Source organism: Pholcus phalangioides, unplaced genomic scaffold (genome assembly GCF_987345545.1).
Source record: "Pholcus phalangioides strain wild (caught in Gottingen) unplaced genomic scaffold, Ppha-v1.0 ptg000010l_1, whole genome shotgun sequence".
Taxonomy (NCBI): Eukaryota; Metazoa; Arthropoda; class Arachnida; order Araneae; family Pholcidae; genus Pholcus; species Pholcus phalangioides.
The window spans coordinates 28,973,688-28,991,899 of record NW_028301603.1 but is presented as its reverse complement, the minus strand read 5'-3'; the positions used below and the strand labels follow the sequence as shown (position 1 = coordinate 28,991,899).

At 35.6% G+C, this 18,212-nt stretch overlaps 1 protein-coding gene across 1 annotated transcript in view; it reads left to right on the top strand.

Annotated features, from left to right (window-relative positions):
- The window catches only part of LOC149081234 (receptor-type tyrosine-protein phosphatase T-like), a 65,040-nt gene that overhangs the window by 24,285 nt on the left and 22,543 nt on the right, over positions 1-18,212 (top strand). Inside the window, exons 11-21 of the mRNA XM_089238309.1 lie at positions 717-903; positions 1,010-1,077; positions 1,158-1,377; positions 3,270-3,572; positions 5,729-6,016; positions 7,003-7,253; positions 9,935-10,007; positions 11,991-12,097; positions 12,857-13,052; positions 14,840-14,936; positions 15,661-15,928. Of these exons, the coding sequence (XP_089094435.1) occupies positions 717-903; positions 1,010-1,077; positions 1,158-1,377; positions 3,270-3,572; positions 5,729-6,016; positions 7,003-7,253; positions 9,935-10,007; positions 11,991-12,097; positions 12,857-13,052; positions 14,840-14,936; positions 15,661-15,928 (2,058 nt within the window). The remainder of the gene's footprint in view (positions 1-716; positions 904-1,009; positions 1,078-1,157; positions 1,378-3,269; positions 3,573-5,728; positions 6,017-7,002; positions 7,254-9,934; positions 10,008-11,990; positions 12,098-12,856; positions 13,053-14,839; positions 14,937-15,660; positions 15,929-18,212) is intronic.

Genomic DNA, 18,212 nt, shown 5'->3' with positions numbered 1-18,212 from the left:
AAAAAGCTACTGCAAATCATAGTGGATTAAAATTAATTCTTGAAAAAAAGAAGCAAATGAAAAAAACCTATTTAATATAGACAAATATGAGATGCAATATTCATATTTATAAAGCCTATAGTCATAATTTTCTTTTATAAGGTGGCTAAATAAGTTTAATCTGTGATTTAAGTGAAGGATAAAAATTCAAATGTGGTTCATTGAAAATGTGGATAAAACAGGACATTTTAATTTAAAAAATTGGAATGACAAAAAAATATGGAAACGTCCTGGAAAATGGGTCATATGGGCCTCATGCAATCCCTAAAAATTTCCAGTTTTCCCTTTCATTTGTATGAGATGTTTTCCTCAGTGCGAAATATTTCATTACTTAATAAAGTACAGATTTTTCAAGTTTGGGAATCTGCACTTATGGCATTAGTATTTAGAATAGAAAAAGATGTGAACAGATAATTTCTTTCAATTATTTTACATATAAACTTTTGAAACTTGGAATTAGACTCAATTTATTATTAAGGTTTTCGAATGGTTATGTTTCTAGCCTTGTACACACTAACACATTCTTATACCAGTTAAGGATGGAAAATTATTTTTTTACCCGTATTCCTAACATGTACGTGTGTGCAATTTTGTTGCCATTTGTGTACAGTTTTCTAGACTTCTGTAAAAAGTATTCTGCCTTTAATTTTTACACTCTCATATTATTATGTTTCTAGCCGTCTGGTAGCAAAGAATGGCTGCATGACGGTAACATAGAAAGTAAAGGGGAAACTGCATATAATTATACATTGCATGGTCTGCATCCTGGACAATTGTATGCTATTGCTGTAGCTGTAGCTGATACTAGTGGTGAACAACAGCTTGAAGGTCTAGAAACCAGAGAAGAACATACGCTGTGTGATAGTAAGTTTCTAACCATAATTTCAAATCATTTTCTGTTAGTCAGATAGTAAATATCTTTTGTTGTTGTTTTATTTTCAAACGATTTAGAATTTATTTCTTATTTTAGAGCCAGAAAATCCACCATCTATTGTCGATATTGAAGTGACTAGAAGTGATGTAAATGTTTCGTGGGAAGTGAGTGGGATTTTCAGTTATTTTTCCTGCGCTAAATATATTGCATTTATGATAATACATTGCAGTATTTTCAAATTCAGTTACCACCAAAAGAAGAATGGAACTGTCAAGAAGTTAACGTCCTCCTAAAGTACAGCTCTGCAACGTCTTCGGAGGGAATTGAAGTTACCGGTTCCTTCTATGAGTTTGAGTCAAAGCCTTTCATAACCTGGAATATATCTCTTTGTTTATTTTCACCTAACACTGATGCATTTGATGCTAAATGCTCAAATGTACGGAGTATCACTACCTTGGAAGGAAGTAAGCTCTTATTAATATTCTGATTTGTTTATATGCTCGTTATAATGACCCTACGTTGTAGCAACCCTTCCATTAAAACGGCAGTAGGAAAAGTCTGAAATGTTTTTGTATAATGATTGTACTATATGTTTTCCTTCCTATATAATGATCTCCAAATATGACATCCATTTTTCGTGAAACAAGGGGGTTGGATCTTATAATGAGCATCGAGTGTATAATTTTATAGTTCTAGCTTGTGTGATCCCATATGGTCACAGTTTGCTTTGATACATAATTTTTAATAGAATTTTGTTTTTAGAAAGAAAGCAATCACAATCTTCAAACAATGCATAAGATTTTGTGGGACAAATTGTTTACGCTCAAGAAGGAAAAAAAATCTGTATCGCAAGTGTTATCTCAATAGAAAGAACCCCTAAGGGCCTCCTCACACAGAGATACTGAAGTTTCATGACTGATAGAAGACTTGGTATTCAAGCAATGCAACACGTATATTTCTATGGAGCTCCTCATACGAGGATAAAGGCATATTGATGATGAAATATCTTATGCAATGGAGTTACTGGCAGCATTGCATGGTAGTCAAATGCAACAAAAGTAACAAGACTTGAAAAGTAAACGACAAAAGTAACATCTCCCTTTGACTGGAATGCATGTAATGAAACAGCATATATAAGTAAAGCACACCGGTGCGTGTGGGAGTATGCACATGGAAAAACCATGTACCCCCCTCCAACATAAACACAGTTATATTTTTCTTTCAGTATAGTAGCAACATAGCCAGCTTCGAAAATCAGTTTATCGAAATAAGGCTTTTTCATGTTTTGGATTTACTACCTCCCCCCCCCCACAAATAAGGGATAATTACTATATGTGAATTAATAGACTTACCTCAAAGATCATTAGGTCACTCATCAGGGCTCAGAGGTAATTAGTTAATTAATTAATTCCAGGTAAGTCTCATTTCTAATTCTGTATAATGCAATCCAATTCCCATTGGCCGTAATGAATATTGTACAATGAATGTTATTTTGAATGCATGGATGTACCCATAATTTTTTCTATTTATCCTTTTATAGTGGAGATAATAGAATGATAATTATTTATACATTTTTTTCATAATGTCATCTTCATCGCTATTAAGAATCGCTAAAAATTTTAATTTCTTCCTACCCCCAGTTCATAAAAGTACAGAGAAATAAAGAGGTGACCGTCATTTGGAAGCGTCATTTTTACACTCTTACACACTTCGTCATTTTTACTCTCTTGTACAGTTTCTCTCTGGCCTTCTATTTTTTTTTAGTAGCGCCATGTGATGACCTCGAACCTAATTTTTAAAAATGAACTATGTGCCACCCTTCCAGATCACTTGTGACCTGCTATGCAGTTCCACACCTCTTAAATGACCTACGGCACATTTCCAGATCACCTGAGTGACCCACAGTTCATTTATAGACACTTGAGTGACCTGAGCTCAAGAACACTCAAGTGACCCGTAGCACATTTTCAGATCACTTAAGTGACCTGAGCTCAAGAACACTCAAGTGACCCGTAGCACATTTTCAGATCACTTAAGTGACCCAGGCCGCGGTTCCACATCACTTAAGTGTCCGGTGACGAATTCCCAGATCACTTAGGTGACCTGCAACATATTTACAGATCACAGCAGCACAGTTTTGATCACACCCGCAGTACATTTCCAGATCACTTAATTTAGTGGTCTGCAACATGTAAATGGTCTGCAACACACACAAAGACAAGAAGTGTGGGCTGACTTTAGTCGCGGGGGGGGGGGGGTATTGATATGGTTAAAACTGAAGTTTCAGAAAAAAACGTCTTTTATTTATTAATAAAACAAAATTTAATACTTCATCTGTTTTATTATTTGAATGCAGGTCCAGGTATTATAGAGAAAGTGATTTTGGATTCCTCAACACCTAAAACAGCCAGTTTGCAATGGAAAGAACCTGAAGAGACTAACGGAATAGTTCGTTCTTACATAGTTCATTACTGGCAGACAGGATGGGTCCATACTTGCTCTCATCTGTTTGATGATAGTGATAAAGTGGTCAATACTAGCTTCACTTACATCCAGTTGGAAAATCTGAATCCATCTGCTACTTATATAGGTGGAGTCGTGGCAATGACCGTGGAAGAAGGGCCAATGCAATTAATAAATTTCAAGACCAAAGGTGATGGTGAGTATGGTTGAGTGTACAATAAATAATATTTTTATTTTTTTCATGTGAGACAAAAAAGAAATATTATGCAAAATATTTCAATTGATATACACTGAAGAGCCAAAATGACTGGTAAACCTGCCTAATATCGTGTAGGGCCCCCGCGAGCACGCAGAAGTGCAGCAACACGACGTGGCATGGACTCGACTAATGTCTGAAGTAGTGCTGGAGGTAATTGACACCATGAATCCTGCAGGGCTGTCCATAAATCCGTAGGAGTAAGAGGAGGTGGAGATCTCTTCTGAACAGCACGTTGCAAGGCATCCCAGATATGTTCAATAATGTTCATGTCTGGGGATTTTGGTGGCCAGCAGAAGTGTCTAAAGTCAGAAGAGTGTTCCTGGAGCCATTTTGTAGCAATTCTGGACGTGTGGGGCGTCGCATTGTCCTGCTGAAGTTGTCCAAGTCCGTCGGAATGCACAATGGACATGAATGGGTGCAGGTGATCAGACAGGATGCTTACGTACCTGTCACCTGTCAGAGTCATATCTAGACGTATCAGGGGTCCCATATCACGCCAACTGCACATGCCCCATACCATCACAGAGCCTCCACCAGCTTGAACAGTCCCCTGTTGACATATAGGGTCCATGGATTTATGAGGTTGTCTCCATACCTGTACACGTCCATCAGCTCGAAGCAGTTGGAACTGAGACTCGTCAGACCAGGCAACCTGTTTCCAGTCCTCAATAGTCAAATGTCAGTATTGTTGAGCCCAGGGGAGGTTTAAAGCTTTGTGTCGTGCAGTCATCAAGAGTATATGAGTGGGCCTTCGGCTCCGGAAGCCCATATCGATGATGTTTCGTTGAATGGTTTCGCACGCTGACACTTGTTGATGGCCCAGCATTGAAATCTGCAGCAATTTGCGGAAGGGTTGCACGTCTGTCACGTTTAATGATTCTCGTCAGTCCCGTTCTTGCATGATCTTTTTCCGGCCACAGCGATGTCGTAGATTTAATTTTTTACCGGATTCCCAATATTCACGGTACACTAGTGAAATGGTCGTACGTGAAAATCCAAATTTCATCACTACCTCGGAGATGCTATGTCCCATCTCTCGTGCGCCGACTATAACACCACATTCAAACTCACTTAAATCTCGATAACCTGCCATTGTAGCAGCAGTAACTGATCTAACAACTTTGCCAGACACTTGTTGTGTTATATAGGCGTTGCCGACCGCAGCGCCGTACTCTGATTGGTTCCATATCTCTTTATTTGCATACGCATGCCTGTACCAGTTTTTTTGGCTCTTCAGTTTATAAACAAAATGTCTTTATCAGACAAATTTATGAATGAATTACTGTCGAATGAGTTTAGTTAACCCCCCTCCAAATCAATCAATTTAAAAGTTCATAAACAATATTTGGCACTTTATGAATAAATGTTTGAAATAAAGTGAGACAGCTTTTTCTCAGCCCAATATATCAAGAAAATAGATCTTTTCTGGATATTATGGCGAGATGAACTCAGGAAGAAAAGTTGTTATATGGTTACAATAGCTATTACCCGCGGCTTCACTCACGTGGACTTGGTAATCTTAAAATTGCTCGCCCACAATTTCTCCTACATTTTTTCGCAATTCCTGCAATTTTCCTCATTTGAACCCTTTGTGACAACCCCCCCCCCCCCAATGCTAAATTTTCAGACAAACTAAATTTTCAGGAATCCAGTCTTAGTGAGTTTATATTGTAAAATATAATACTGACCAAATTTCATATTTATAGCATCAGCGGTTTCGATTCAGCAATGATTGCTCCCATATAACATTTGAACACCCTCCTAACCACTTAGAGGATTAACTTTAAGTTTCTTCCAGACAGTAGAGGGAGAGAGTGAGATGGCTTTCCCCCTCGTATATTGGTCGAAAAGGCCATCTCATTCTCTGCACCGTCCTACCTGGGGGCCATTTGCTGAAGTTGAAGGAGGCTACTAATGCCCCTACTTTGGTCAACCTGGATTTAATTCCCAGCAGAGACCAGATGACATTTTTTCAGAGTTCAACTCAGCATAAAATCAAGAAAAAGTCTATTTGCTAAAAATATTGCAGTCAAGCACTTGAAGCATTAGAAACTGTTCAAGATATAAAAATATTTTTTTTTTCACTTTTCCAGTTCCATATGGCATTCCAGGAATCATCGTATACCAAGACTCGAGTAAATCGGTGTCGTGGAGTGCACCATACTGCAATACAACAAATGGAGATATCACTTTTTATTTGCTGTGCCTTTCAAGTCTTGATCCATGGGACAAGAATGAAAAGAATCACACAACATCGAGAATGACTCAAGAACTTCCAGAATTGATTCCCTACACAAGATATGTTTTGAGAATATATCCGGCAAATAATTTTGGACCGAGTCATAATTATTCTGAACTGTTGTTCACAACGAAGAGCGATGGTGTGTGTTTTACTGTTTATATTTATCTATTTAAAAACAATGTTTTAGCACGAGTAAATTACAGTAAAACTCTTCTTTTGCAGATGCCAATGGGACAAAAAAATTCGACCGCGAAAGAGGGGGTTACTGTAAAAAAAAAAAGTTCCTATTGAAGCCTTTAAAATATTCATTTCGAGAAAAAGCCAGTATTAATAACATAAGTTAGAGATTGCGTGTGAAACTAGTATTGTGCTTATTTCTGTATAAATATGCAACTTAATTTACAATGGAATACAAATAAAATTATACCATACTTTCCTGTAAAGAAGCTGCACCCAGAAAAATGGCAGGAGGAAAAAATTTTTCTGGTTAAACACCAAGGCTTCATATAAGCCATAGTAGTTGATGAGCAATTGAGCTAGTCACTGACCATGTGAGGAACTGAGTGAGTAGATGACAGAGTGAGTGAGGGTATGAATGATGGAGTGAGTTTACAGTGAGTGAATGTATGAGTGACTCACCTGCTCATTCGTCCACCTGATTTCTCATTTGCTCATCCACTTACTGACTATGCCACTTTCTCAATAACTTTTCTTGGTGGCGAATTGTCATTAAGTGAATTGTGTGGTGGTGAATTTTCTTTCGGTGAATTGCTGTATGTGAATTTTCAGGCGATGAATTTTCCGCACATGACTATACACACCCTCAGGGATTTTTCCCCCTCCCTGCCTGTATTAGTTTATGGAATGCAAAGACTATAATTATTAACTGTAAAAAAACTCATAGGTACATAAGGTTTTCATTCTAAAAACCTTAGAATGAAACTTGCATTAGGAAAAAATTCGTAGCCAAAATTTCTTCAGAAGCTGCACTGTCTCCTTATAATATATTATTTTGTGGAACTGAGTTTCATCTATAGAAGAGCAAGCGTCGTTTGGCTCACATTTCAAAGAGTTAAGTTTGTAGAATAAACTTCGCTCTGATCTTTTTGTTTATCTCTTTTCCAGCTCCACCATCACCAACTGATCTTGTTGTTTATAGTATGACATCAAATAGCATTTCACTGTCATGGAATCAACCGTACCCACCAAATGGAGAGCTTAATCATTATATCATTCACTATGAATGCAGCGATAGCGATAATTTTGATTATATAACCGTGCCTGCATCAAGTACAAATTGTTTATCAGCATTATGGAAAAACAGAAGCTGTTTCACTGTAAACAATCTAAAAGCTAATATAATCTACAAAATAAGAGTGAGTGTCAATTTTTTCTTTTGTCTTATGTAGTGACTACTACTTCACCACACACCAACTCTGACCATATCTCTATACTACAATTTACTGCTGCTAACAAGTTCAGTTGGAAATAAGGCGCTACCTATTGGTGGTTGCCTCAAGCTCATTGGGGGAAATATTTATTTTCCCTAAATATCTATTTTCTTCTCCTGTTTCAGACCTGAGACCTGGTTGCAGCCTTCACAGTGGTGGTCGAGCATCTTAGCACCCCGTCACCCGGGCACTAACTCATAGTCCAGCTAGCTCAGTCGGTATAGCAAGAGACTCTTATAGATAGGGTTACCAGATTCGTAAACTCAGAAAGTAGAATGCCTGCATACACACCCCTTAGTAACACCACTTTCCTAATTTTAACAACAGATGGCCCCAATATTCTGACCACTAATACCAACTACTACAATAATTTTTCCCAGCTTAAACAGAACCACTAAAAAGAAAAAAAAACAAAACAAAAAAATTCTGGGAATTTTGACGACTGTTGGTCAATGGGTGTGGAAAAAACCACAAAAACATTGATATCAATGAAGAGATATGCTTCAAAGTGGCAGAAAAAAATTTTCCCCCAAAAAGATAAATAATTCCGAAACCTGAAAAGGGGGACAAAAGGGTGAATTTTCAAAAATGTAAGGAGGATGCTTGAAATGACATCAAAAACGAGGGCATTTGGTAGCCCTACTTATATAATGACTGGAAAGTCTGTTTTGTCGTTGCTGATTCCTTAAATTCAACACAATGTATATAGTTGGTATTCCCTACAATACAAATACTAGGTGAGTCCCAATAACCTCGATTTTAGATATCCAGGAAAGTCAGATTACTCAAAAAATCATCAACGAATAAGGCAGGAAATACTAAAAAATTCCTAATGCATTTCGGCACACTATGGGTGTCGTCTTCGGAGGATAAGAGTATCACACTGACTGAGTTTCCCACTTGCATTAAGTACCAAATCTTCAATCTCGGTTGCTCAGCAGAACGAAAAAACAATACATCTGTTCAAGTCAAACGTCGTCGCATGACTTACACGCAGGCGCTTTGCTTCATTGTCGTGGCAAGAATGAAGCCATAGAACACCCATAGGGTGTTGAAATGCATTAGGAATTTTTTAGTGTTTCCTGGTATTTTTGCCTTATTCATTGAAGATTTTTTAAGTATTATTAGGCAAAGCCATCTACTCTTCCGTAAGGTTAGATTAGACTGACTTTTCACTGTGGGGATATACATTACATAGCCATAAGTCAGTGTTTAGAGATTTCGAAGTTCAGATTTTTTTTTGTATTTTTAGAAAAATACTTGATGAATTATTATGAAATTTTAGTTGTGTGTAGGTCCTAAACCCTATACTTGTACTCACAATTTACTGTGAAAAATTAGGCATGAATTCATTTATGACAGTGGTGCGCTAACTTTTTAATGCGTGACCCCCTTTGGACCAAAAAATTTATCAGCGACCCCTATATAGACTGACCATATGTTCCAGTTTTCCAGGATATTCTGCTTTTTTTGCCAGTAAATGTGGTTCTTTTTTGGAAAATTTGTTCCTTGATTTGGGGGGATTCTGCTCAGTTTTTTGGGGAGGAAAGGGGCCACACTATTTCCTGTAGTGGCCCTAACGTATTTGTGTTGTCAGAATTGCGACTGCATGCTTGCTGCCTGGTACACAGGCTTATGTGAGTTCAGGATGTCTTTAAAAGTGTATGATGCAACAACTCCCTGTAGCAGCTTCGGATGGCATTTGTGTATCCATGTTCCTATGTGATTTTGGATTGTTATTGTATGCCTGAATTGCCCTTTCATTTTGGCAATGTTTTTCTGAATTACTCTGTATACCATGAGAGATACCTTTGTTTTCCTTATACATGCACTGTGACATGATGTGCTGAAATAAAGACTTAGCAGTCTCCTTGAACTTCAGCAAATGGGTCTTAGGTAGTGGCGGTATATATAAAGAGAGTGAGATGGTTTTTTCTGCTCAGTATACATCGAGGAAAAAAATTTTTTCTTGATATTATGCCGAGTTGAACTTGGGAAGAAACCACTTGGGGATGTATGTGGATAATGCGCTTGCCTGGATTGCAAGAGTAACAGGGTTTGATTCCTGGTGGAAACAGGTAAATTTTTCTCTCTGAGTTCACCTTAACATAATATCCAGAAAATGTCTTATTCCTTGAAAAAATTTTGAAATTAATAACAGGGGGCATAAAGAGAAGAAAGTAGGCCTTTTATGCGAGAAGTACTGTAATGTTTTCTGTCAATTTCTTTATTAATAACTAGCTAACTAACACTGCCTTTGTTCATATATTGGCAGTATTAAAGAAGTAAGAAACCTTTGCAAAGGCATAATACATGTCTAAAACGCATTGCTGGGGTCGAGAAACCATTGTTGCTTGATAGTTTTCTGCTTATTTTGGACATTTGCCCAGCTGGTTATGATATTTTAAAATAGCCTATATCGTCTAATCAAGGTCCTGTTTGGTACATATGTAAAATTTGTCGACGATCTATCTAAAATTATAGATTTGTATAGAGAACATGCACACACAGACAGACAGACAAAATAAATTTTATATATATATAGATTCATGAAATGCATCTTCTACTAACTATTATTGATTAATTTTTTTCACTTCTTATTTCAGTTAGAAGCTTATAATAGTGGTGTATCCAAAGGCAGTGATCCTGTGTTATTGACAGCAAACACTACTGAATCTGGTAATTTTGCTTCTATAATGTCCACTAGAACTTTAACTTTTTTGATGCTCATTTATCTCGAATTCTCTGTTAACTAACATGGGTTTTACTAGTACTGATATTTTCTTCAGCTATAACGAAATTATCAAAGTCCAGAAGTAAAAGAATTATTGTCTGATTCTCCTGCTGATGAAAATGAAAGCAGAGACATTCGTGTTGCTGAAGTGGGTTTTCTGTAGTTCTCAACTTCAAGGCATGAATGCGAACTGATCTCTCCATTTAAAAGTCTCACCACAGCGAACAGCAAATCTATAACAATGCAAACATTCAATCATTACTCTTCATTCATACTTTAGAAAATAGATGGCAGCACTAAAATTCACGCACTAAACAAGATATGCACTTATACTGTTTGGTACATATGACATTTCCAACATAACTAATCAGTAGTAAATTGCCCAGGGCAATAGACCGGAGTTGTGCTCGCTTTGAAAGAAGAGAGCAAATTTGTAAGTGTTAACAAGCAACAAATGTTTTAGGGGAATTCCTTGGTTGAGCAGCAACCAGCATTTGATACGGCACATCAGAAAAAAAATGGTGATAGAAAACTGTGTGATACAGTTGTAAAGTAGAGAATGACCGTATTGTATTCATTTGTGTTAAACGTATAACATAGAGCTGAACCCAGATTTAATTAATTTTGACTGACTTAACAAAACTGACAATTTATTTGTTAAATCAAAGAAAGTCAAATCAGGGTCAAATTTGTCAGGAGCATAACGCCACTCACAACGACAAATTTTAGAAGCTAATTACTTTGGGTTGCTGTTACTACTTATTTCTGACAACAGTTGTGAAAAAAAATATAGCTTGAGAATAAAGTCAGGATGCATGAAAGATTGCTTGATAGAGGTTTTTTCAGTGCATCTAACATTTTTATCGAATTCTGTCGGAATTGTCATGTTTTTTGCTAACTGAAAAGTACTTGTTCTTCAGATGGCTTGCCATTCTTTACTTGACGAGATGGAGCTTAAATTTGAAGTAACTTTATTTCTTCACTGAAACCTAAACATGTGGACAGCACAATGTTTTATGATATTGGTGTACTCCGATTGGCTACCAAAACCTTTCCATGTGAACTCTAAATGACTTTATTGTTCTCCTTTGTTCAAAGGAACCAATTTCTATGCTTCCCCCATTTATTTTTTTTTGTTCCCAAAGAGCTGAAGATCAAATCCCGAGAAGTCAAATCTTCAGATTGTGGTTTTGAGTGGCAAGAGATAAGAAGAAAAATTAAGGATAGTTTAAAAAATTATTATATCAAGGGTTTTTATTTGTTATGGAGGGAGTTGACCTTTGTTTTCGTCAGGATCTCAAAAAAAAAAAAAAATGTTAAAATGAGAAACTCGTTGAGTCAAAGTACTTTATATTAGGATCAGATTGTATTATAATTATTTTTGATAACACTGAGATAACACTGCACATATAGGTTGTCACAAATTTAAGTTCACTGTAGGCTCCTTTAAATTACATTGGATACAATAGTTTTATTGCACATGTAAATTTAGATGTTATGCTTATAATATGCACATGTTCCCCTCATGCTAGAAGCATGAATGTGCAAATTTTCAAAACATGGGAAATGACATTTGAATGTTTACTCTACCAACGTTACTCTATGAGTGTCATTTCCCTAAAATGCGGTGTAACATATCAATAGGTTTTAAATATTTGTGTTTCTGGCAAAACTTAGATAACAAAATAATTAATTCAACTATAATAATTGATAAAATATTTAATAATAAATCCAAAAAGGGAAAAGAGTTTTCACATTTTTATGCTTCTGGCATAAAGGGGACGATACATTGAATATATTGTCTTTGAGGTATTTCAAAGGAATCAAGAAAAATTATTGAAACTGATGTGCATGTTTCTAAGCATTTTATGCTATTTATATAAGGAAAAAAAATTAACTCTAATACAATATTTTTCATATCTTTCCAGTCCCGGAAGCTCCAGAATCTGTAATGGTCTTCAACAGAAATGATACATCTGCACAGATAGGATGGATTGCACCACATATTACTAATGGGAAAATAATGTTTTTCAGAGTGAGTGTGGTTGTTTTGCTGTTCTTAATTAGTATGTACAAAATCTTGATTCTGAATTATCTATTATTTTTCAAGTATATAAGGAATAATTTTTTGCCAAACATTGGGTCCCAAGAATAGGAGGAGTTTCTTATACATGGATAGAATATAGATATATCTTTTCAACTTTTTTTTCCAAATTTGAAGTCCAAAATATCAGGATGTTTCTTATATGCATTAAAATAGTGTAATTCTGGAAGTGGGGGGGGGGTGTTCATGCCGGTATTAAAAACTTACTGTGCTCAAGCACTTCTCGATGCAGATGTTGCTGTATTCTACGGACATTAGGGCTAATTTAACCCGGCCTAAAGCTCAAAGCCAATTCAAAGGTTATTTTTTTGGATTGACTAAGCTTGAATCCTGGTTAGGTACATTGGAGCTTAACCTTCCACAATTGGCTTTGAGCTGTAGGTCTGGTTTAATTAGCCCTAATGTTCATAGAATGCAGTGGCATGAGATCCAGGGGTGCTTAAGCTCCAACAGTAAATTTTTATTATGGGCTTAAGCACCCTCCAGTATTAATTCAGCAATCAAAATTTCATATATAGAGAGATAGAGTGGAGCACTAATGGGTCTAAAATACTTCAGACATCTCTGATAGAATGAATGTGGTGCAATAAAAATGATCAACCATGTTCGATTATTTTGAAGTCAAAGAGTCTTTTACTTGTTTGATCAAAGTTTTGTGCCTATATTTTTAATGTTTGGTTTTCCCTCTAGATTGGAATATCTATTATCCATACTGCTCTGAATTTCAAACACAATATCCCATCGATGGAACCAGTGCTATCAGAAGAGAATAACCTTACTTTAAACCATCTTCTGTCCTCAACAGTGTACCAAGTCTGTGTTGATGCAAGCACCAAAGAAGGATTCGGCCCCATGTCATGCACAAATTTCAGTACAACCAACAGTGGTGAGCCCAGTTAAATTTGAGGAGGGAAAAATGTTTTAATATATAATTTATATATTAATTATAATAACCCATACACATTGAATCATGCATCAGTTAAGATTTCTGTCATCGCTTTCATCTTATTTGTATATAAAGTGTATGATTTAAGAAGATTTAACAAAAATGTTTGCTTTATGTATCTGTCTCATATCTTTCATTATTCATGATAGGGCTCTGATTTTTATGACTTAAAATCTTAAAAATATCAAGCATTTATGACCAAAAAAATATATGTAACCTTAAAATTCAAAAGTATACATTTTTAATTTTCTTATTATTTCAAGTCTTCTTCTTCAGTTATTGTTTCTTATCTTAATAAGTTAAGAAATGAACAAAAAATTCATCAGTTTACCTTTTCAATTAGGATTCCCAAACCAAATGCAAATGAAAAAATGCCGACTTTAACTGTACAATAACTATTTGACTGCACACCAATTCCGGTCATATATTGCCATGCTGCAATTTACAACCAGTGGAGTTGGGTGGGAAATGAAGGTGCCATCTATTGGTGATCACCCCAGGTTTGGTAGGTAAAGAACTTTTTTATAATGTTCTTTGGCCGGATTCGAACCTGTAGACCTTAATGGTAACCTTCATAGTAAAAGATGAGCATCTTACCACTGCTCGACTCGGGCGCCATGCACAATAACTGGTACGTTCTAGAATCACACTGAATTTCATAGGATGCAGTTCAAATGTTTAAAAACAAACTGTCATTGTGTTCAATTTCTTCAAGAAACTGCTTAGCAAAAGTTGTTTTTGGTTGAAAATTCGGGAAAAATTACCTGATTTGATGGAGCAATATATGAAGTCTATATTGAAGAAGTCTAGACATCTAGTTTCTGCAATCCCAAGGGTTTCATCTCAAGCTCTGAAACGCAATGTTGCTGTATAAAATCGGTTTTGTGCTGGAACTTATAACATGTGTAATAAAATAGGATACAGTGGTACAATTGGTCCTTCTTTCAAACCAAGCACTACTCCAGTTTACCATCATTGGGCAATTTACTACCATTATTTTCATCTTTTTCAGTGATAAGTGATTTGTGCCGAAAGTGTGTGTGTTTCTCTATACCTAATGCACCTAACCATTTGCATGCGTATCCAGTATTGTGTGTGAATTTAGTGCTGCCATCTGTATTTCAAATTGTGAGCAAAGTTTAATGCTTGATTATTTGAATATAGGTGTAGTCAAGACCACAAGTTGGGGGAGGGGGGTTAGTGCTTCAGGCACTGGCTGGATCAGCAGTGGTGCCAAGTTTGCTTTTTGTTTGTTACAAGGAGGGGCGGGTGCCAAAATGGGTACTTGCCCGGGTGACGATGTCAATATTTGTTGTGTTTGGACATGATAAAAATGTACTGAATGTAAAGATTTTGAGTGTCCCAATGAATAAGATCAGAGTTTCCCTTCAAAAACAGCAAGAGGATCCTCTGTGAACAAAAAAGTATTTACTGGAAATACAAACACTTTTTTCCCCAAAAAGAAAGAAAAGCTGAGTATAAGACTCAGTTATGTGTAGTACTTTCCTTTTCTACATCTCTGAAGAAAATGTCTGCAGATTAAAATTTTTGGTGATAAATGACCAAATAAAAAAAAAAGATCGCTTGAAAATTCCTAAAATATTAATTTTCAGAAAAAAATATGATATGTCATAAAAATTTGAGCCCTATTCATGGGGCAGTATATAGAAGAGACTAAATGCAATTTAAAAAGTATAAACTTTTCTCTTTCTGTCTTCTATTTTCAGTACCAACAGTCAAGATGGCTCCAATTGTTTTAAGAGTTAATTCTCATGGCATGAAGGTCAGACTATATCCAGAAATGTTTCACGGTGGACCGATATGGTTTGTTTCAATCAATTTATTTGTTTTTTTGTTACAATATATAACCTTTTCACATTTGTGTAATCATTTATCAATGAACAGTAAAATAAGTTTAAATAATTTTTTTTTGTAAGAATTAAGCCTGCATTTTACATTAATGTTTGGTTTTAAGTGCATGTATTCATATTACGCAGTGTATATGATTTTATGTTATTTAAAAATTTTATTTATTTAAAATAAAAGTTATTTATTTTATTTAAAAAAGTATTTGCTGTTTTAGAATTGGGGGGGGGGGAGGAAGGGAGCAGTAGGGGCCTGGTGCCAACCAAAAGGGGGGAGCACATTTTATCCTTTAACCTCTCCTTCAGCATCACAAGTAGGTGCCAAAATGTGTGCTTGTCCCAGTTGACCAAGCATCTAGTTGTAGCCTTGTCTATAGGTACAAAAATCACTCTGCTGATTGGTAACACCATTTATAGCTATGAAAATCACTTTTGTGATTTGTGACGCTATTTAAAGTAGTCCAATAGTATGGAGAATCTTCGAGCTAGCCATGCGGACTCCATGTAGTTATATGATTTGGTAAGGTGGGAGTCTATATTTTCTCCTCGAAAACTGACCCATGCATAAGCCGACCCCCCCCCCCCCAATTAAGGAACAAATTTTTCAACATAAAAACTTGACTTACGACTATATATGGTATGTTATTATTCCTAATTTGTGTTTCTTTTGCGCTCCTTTCTAGTGCTTACTTTGTTATAGTAAGGCACATGTCTGGGAAATCAATTTCTAAACGAGATATTGATGAAGATTTATTTGATCCAATCAATTGCACATTGGCTCATTATGAGATTCCATCAAAGTATGTTGCCGTCAAACTAGAACACCTGAGCCATTCAGGGGAAGATGTTATAATTGGCGATGGAAACTGCAGCAATGGTTATTACAATGCTCCTCTTGTTTCTGGAGACATGTATAAAGTTGGTGTGGTAGCTCTCAGCGTTTATAAATCGGTAAGAATTTTTTTATTTTATGTTTAGCCTTGTATTTATGCATATAAGAAGTTCCTTTTCTTTTTGCTGATAAATTAAAAAATAGTAATTTTTTATGTATAGTCCATAGCAGCGCAGGTAAAAACTTTGCTGCTTTACGAAAAAATATCTTTTTCTATCTGCAGTGGCATATAATCTGCATGGGAAAATTTCATTCATCAGTAATAACATTGTAAGAAATAGAAGGGTCAAGTTTTTGTGGAAAAATTTTCAGTTTTCCTACTAATATATGCCACCTGTAAAAAAAAATGTTGGAAAAATTATTTTTTTCAAATTAATTTTTAAAATTTTTGTTTCTATTCCAACTTTTGGGGCCTTTATCTTATCAATCGTCCATCATAGAGGTATAGCTTCAATTTAAAAAATGCTCAAAAGGCATTCGAAAATTACCCTGTAACAGTTTTGAGAGTGAAAATAGTGTGAAAAAATCTAAATTTTTATGTGGTCCCCTGTCCTCTTAACTCTAATTATAAAGTTGTTGTTCTGTCTCTCCTGAGTCCAACGGAATATGAAGTTTCTAAGTGTAATATTCACTTAGATATTCTAATTCAAAACCTAGAGAAATGTTGGGGAAGGACAGCATAAATGTGAGGGAAAGGCACGTTGTTGATTAGTTTTTGCTGTTCTTTCATAATTTTTTCCAATTTTTGAATTCAAATGTCTTAATGAATTTTGCATTTCGAAACATGGAATTTTTTGTTACCCTCAGGAGAGACAGGGCAACAATTTTCAAAAGATAAGGGGGCCGTTTAAAAATTAAAAAAAAATTTTGTGACACTCTATCTTCACCCTAGAAACTGGTGCAGGGTAATTTTTAAACGGCTTTTGACCATTTTTTAAAGTGGAATCATACCTCTGCAATGGACAGTTGATGAGATAAAGGCTCCATTAGCACTTACAGGACACCCTGTAGTATAATCCACACAAAAAATGTTTATGCTTTTTAACATATAATCTGTTCAGATTATACTAGATTATGAGAAAATACTGTTGTAAAGGTGCACAACCTCAGCCCGCGGGCCAAATTTTTTTTTTCATACTGAGCGCAACCCAAGTCTATCGCCGTGGGCACTTTACTATCTAGTGAGTTGTGCCAGAAGTGTAAGTGTGTGTCTAAGTACTCAGACCTAACAGTCTGAGTATGTATCTAATGTTGTGTCTGATTTTTCAGTGCTATCTATATCTCATGCCCAAGAGAACCCATTCAGCCCACAATAGAAAATTATTGTTCTCCCAATAGAAAATTATCAATTCACACAAGACAATAAATACCTAGGCCATATTTCTTTCATAAAAATATGGAATCGTCAAAAAATTATCAAGGGCAAGTAAAGTTGCCATTTACACCTGAAACAAATTGTCAAAGGCAAGTAAAGTTGTAATTTAAAGTTAAAACAAATTGTCCAGGGCAAGTGAAGTTGCTATTTACTGCCGAAAAATTTGTCAAACGTAAATAAAGGTGCCATTTAGCTGAAAATTTTGTCAAAGGCAAGTAAAGTTATAAATTACAACCACAAAATTTACTAAAGGCATTTGAGTTATAATAAAATTGCTGAAAAATTGCCAATCACAGAAAATGATGGGTAGTGCAAATCTCACAAAATATAATTCACCTATCTTTGACAAACATGCGAGATGAATATATTTATGTGCCTATAATTAATTATGATAATTGGAGTCATAATTTAATTTATAAGTCAGGGAAATAATATATCTTAATTCTTGATTTCAAAAATTCAATCAAACCTGGTTGAAAGTGGACATTTTATAAAAGTTCGAATAGTCAAAATTACAGGAATGTCTGTAAAATATGGGTCATATGGCCACTCTTTACATACAAATTTCTGGCCCACAAGAGGTAGGAATACCCAAAGCTGCCTTCTGAATTTCCACCAGATCTGGGAATGTTTTTTCAATAAATTCTATTTTTGTCAATTTTCAAATTGTGAGTTTTCGTGAACTCTGGAATCCTGAAAATTTTTATCAATTCTAAAACTATTTCTTTCTTTTATTTTGAATTTTTACCAATTCTGAAATTATTATTTTCATGATTTTAATTTTCCTCCCACTCACAAAAGAAAAAAAAATTGGGCCAAGGGACCCCACTATTATTTTGCGCACCTATACCCACGTCTGGTAAGGGTGGCCCTGGGAATACTGCATATCTGGCCTGTGGACTGAAAAGGTTCTTCACTGCTGCTGTAGATAATCTTCAGTTTTAACTTCTAAATCCTTTTATGTTTGA